This window comes from Cebus imitator, unplaced genomic scaffold (assembly GCF_001604975.1).
Source record: "Cebus imitator isolate Cc_AM_T3 unplaced genomic scaffold, Cebus_imitator-1.0 Scaffold29, whole genome shotgun sequence".
NCBI lineage: Eukaryota > Metazoa > Chordata > Mammalia > Primates > Cebidae > Cebus > Cebus imitator.
In genome coordinates this window covers 10,903,575-10,907,758 of record NW_016107344.1, presented here as the reverse complement: position 1 = coordinate 10,907,758, position 4,184 = coordinate 10,903,575, and the positions used below count along the sequence as shown (strand labels likewise).

General features: G+C 37.1%; 1 protein-coding gene across 2 annotated transcripts in view; it reads left to right on the top strand.

The window, feature by feature from the left end:
* The window catches only part of COMMD6 (COMM domain containing 6), an 11,751-nt gene that overhangs the window by 5,017 nt on the left and 2,550 nt on the right, over window positions 1-4,184 (top strand). For both annotated transcript variants that reach the window (XM_017523650.1, XM_017523651.2), the window contains one exon: window positions 3,112-3,264. In XM_017523650.1, the coding sequence (XP_017379139.1) occupies window positions 3,112-3,264 (153 nt within the window). The remainder of the gene's footprint in view (window positions 1-3,111; window positions 3,265-4,184) is intronic.

Sequence of the window (4,184 nt, the reverse complement as noted above, 5' to 3'; positions counted from 1 at the left end):
GCAGTGGCATGCTCACAGCTCACTGCAGCCTTGACCTCCTGGGCTCAGGTGATCCTCCCACTTTATCCTCCCAAGTAGCTGGACTATAGGAGTGCCCCACCACGCCTGGCTTATTTTTGTGTTTTTTGTAGAAACAGGGCTGTTGCCCAGGCTGGTCTGGAACTCTGGCAGTCAAATGATCCACTTCCCTTGGCCTCCCAAAGTGCTGAGATTACAGGTGTGAGCCACTGTGCCCAGCCTGAATATCCGTTAATGAATATCTTGCTATCAATTTCTCTATTCAAAAACTTTCAGTGTATCCCCAATGCCTACAGGGAAATTTTAAGTGACTTAATATGGTAACTTTTCCGTATTATGATAAAGGATATAAAAGTAATGTGAAAACCTCAGAGAGCTCAATTTGCAAAGAATTACTGACTTTTTGATCACTTTTGTCGACTTTATTTCCGTACTTTCTTACAAGAGCCATCCACTTTAAGCGAGATAAATGTTCCATCCCTAAACCACATTTTGACTCTTTTCGTCTGTAATTGGTTCCACCTAATACTAAGTATTCTTTGCTAGGTGTGCATTTATGGTATATACAAATAAAACGCATTTTCCTCCCAATTCCACTTCTGCTTATTCTTCAAAATAGAGCTTAAATATTATGCCTTCTGTAGAGCTTTCCCTTAGCTCCCTATACTACTATAAATTCTTCCTTTCAGCCTGAAATATGCTCACTTATATTGCCCTCTCTCTGGACCATATACGCAAAAAAGTGCACAAAAAATGAATTATTTAAAAGTGAAAACTCATGTAACCACAAGCAAAAGTCAGTAAATTGAGTGTTACCAGTCCCCAGAAGCCCACCATATGCTCCTCTTCAATCACTTCTCTCCACCGCAAAGGACAGTCAGATTCATCTCTTTATAGCTTACCAGCTGTTTCTCAAGTTTCATTGAACAGAATCATAAATTTTGGACTTGTTTTAACATTTTTGGTTTTACGTGTAACTGAAGTTCATTTTCATTGCTGTGTAGCATTTCATTTATCCATTTTATTTCTAATGAACATTTGGGTTTCCAGTTTAGGGCTATTATGAATAAAGCTGCCAAACACATTCTCATGTATGTGTCCCATGTACATATGCACAAGTTTTTCCAAGTTCTAACCCTAGTAAAATCTGGATCTCAGGATGCATAGCTACAGTTTTACTAGCTAAAGCAAGTTCGTTAATAGATTGGCCCAGTTTACACTTCCATCAACAGCATGTGACACTTCCCATTGCCTCACATCCTTCCTTACCAATACTTGGAATTTTCAGACTTAAATTTTTGCCATTTTGGTAGCTGTGTAGTGGTATCTAATTGTGGCTTTAATTTCCTGTTTCTTAAGTTGAGCACATTTTCATGTGTTTATTAGAGATTTGTAGTTACTTTGTGACTTGCCTTTTTGGAGACTGTTCCTTTAAAATGAATTTATTCAATCCTTTTATTTATAAAAGATGTTATCCTTTTGTCAGCACCAGCTGAGGCTTAATGCTCTAGGAGATTGATGCACAGCAAGTCTGAGAGAGGAGGAATTTTTATAAAATCCCCCTTTTATTAAAATGGGGGATTTACGAGCGCCTTCCCGTATTCTGTACCCCAAAAGTCCTAAAATAGAGGATGGGTTATATAACTTTCACAGTTGATTGAGGCACCCGTGGGAACCATTCCATTTCTTTTTCTCACCATAGTCCTCAAGCTCAAATATTACATTAGTGTAAATAGTGATAAGGCAGTTTGGATTTCATCAGTGTTCATGATGGATATGTGTAGGATACGTGGTGGGATTTACAAAAATCCTAACTTTTACAAAAAGAAATATATTAGCAAATGAAGTTTTTTATCCAGTGAGCATTAGTTTGGTAGAAAAAGGCATTATTCAGTGAGCAAGTACTTTTTGAGTGCCTGCTATGTACCAGGCTAAGCTTTGGAAACAAGATAGACAGTATTCTATCCCTGTGTTTTATGCTTTGTTTTGTGGTTTTTTTTGTTTGTTTGTTTTGTTTTTTTTTTTTTTTGAGACGGAGTCTTGCTCTGTCGCCAGGCTGGAGTGCAGTGGCCCAATCTCGGCTCACTGCAACCTTTGCCTCTGGGGTTCAAGCGATTCTTCCGCCTCAGCCTCCCAAGTAGCTGGGACCACAGGCACATGCCACCTCAAGCAGCTAATTTTTGCATTTTTCATAGAGATGGGGTTTCACTATGTTGGCCAGGATGGTCTCGATCTCTTGACCTCGTGATCCGCCCGCCTCGGCCTCCCAAAGTGCTGGGATTATAGGTGTGAGCCACCGTGCCCGGCCCCTGTGTTTTGTGTTTTAGAGTCATGTTTTAGAGGCAGTATTAACAGCTGCATATTTTATGCCATGGCATCATTTAACAGTCATTGACAGGAATTAGATAAAAAGTGTTGAGACAACCAGTAGTCACTAAGCATGTAATCTTTGGAGTCAGACTTTGATTTCAGTTCTGGTTCCAGACATGTGTGACCTTATGCACATTACCTAAGCTCTCTGAAGTTGGCTTTTGTCGTGTGAAAAGTGGAAACAATAACCTATAATGTTATGTTGATTCATTGAGGCATTTAATACATGTAAACTGCATAGCACATCACCCAGGGCATGTATCTGTCATGAACACTGATGAAGTCCAAAACCACCTCATCACTATACATGCTAATGTAAGGCTTGAGCATGGAACAGGAAAGTGAACTAAAAGATACTCCAAAGCATTTGGAGTCCCTGAAGCGCAGGAGCAAAATTTAAGCCTGTTAAAGAAAACCAGTACTGCCACACCTTCCTTCCACTTTCATTATCCATTGGAGTGGAGATTTGTTTTTCCGCTTTTTGCTTTTTTCCGTTTTTTACTGTGGTGGTGTTTTCTAACTGTGTTTGTATCCCTTATAGGATTACCTTTCCAGTTTTCATTTGATGATTGTTCCTCTAGCAATATTAAAATGAAGATATTTTAGTTAAATATGGCCATCATTGAAACTAAAAGTTGAGTGTGAGAGTAGTAAAATTGAATAAATATCTGCATTCCAGGTAACGTTGCTACTAATGTATTATTTTGCCCTTTCTTATTAAAGCTTGTCGATTTCCAGTGGAAACTGGGTATGGCAGTGAGCTCAGACACTTGCAGATCGCTTAAGTATCCTTATGTTGCAGTGATGCTAAAAGTGGCAGATCATTCAGGCCAAGTAAAGACCAAGTGCTTTGAAATGACGATTCCACAGTTTCAGGTTTGTGAATTAACTCGTTCAGTTTTAGTTCATTTTTTCTATAATTGTCGCTTAAAAAGAGGTATAAAATCTAGAGGAAAACTTTAATGGTTTTTATTTGTAAATTGATTTGTAAACTTTACCTTTACTAGTAGTATATGCAAGAGATGTGAATTTGTCTTTGGGAATTTGATAAATTATTTTCAATATATTGTGCTGAATTTGTGTTCTGCGCCATTTGATCACTTGAACAGTCTCAGTATATTTAGGAAATTTTTATCATCAGTGGCAGGATATTTACTTTGCATTTAACTGTTTGATTCTTACTCCTTTGGGCTTAATGTTCAAGAATGTTAAGCTAAATGAATCGTTGAATAGTGTTGACCCTAAATTTTCTGACTAATTATGTTTACAAAATGCAGGTCAAAGCAACTGTACTTGCTGACTGACTTTATCAGCTAGGGACTTAAGTAACTCAGTCGTTCAGAGTTATGTTACCATATTATCATTCTACCTCTTTTCTGTAACCAAGGGGGAGTAAAAGGAAAGGTAGTGGACAAGAAATAAGGTTTTCTTTTAAATGTACATACTGGGAGATGTTTTGTCGTTAATTTAACTGTCCTATACAGTTTTGCTTTGTTTGTTCCTTTTGGTGAGTGAATAGGTAAGAATCTGTTTTTAGCATTTACACTAGTAGTAACTTAGTGCTTACACTTAGTACTTAAACAGCAGTTAGTACTCTAAAAGTCAAAGAAAAGCAACCATCGTGAATGAAATGGAAATAAAAAGTGATTCTTTTTAAAACTAAAAGTATATTGTTCCTAGGGTTCCTTTTAAAGAAAAGCTTTTCATATACCACTTTTTGATACTTTTTATTTCTACTTTTATAAACTGTATTTTAAATAATTTCTTTCCATTTTCTTTTTTTTTTTTTTTTTTTT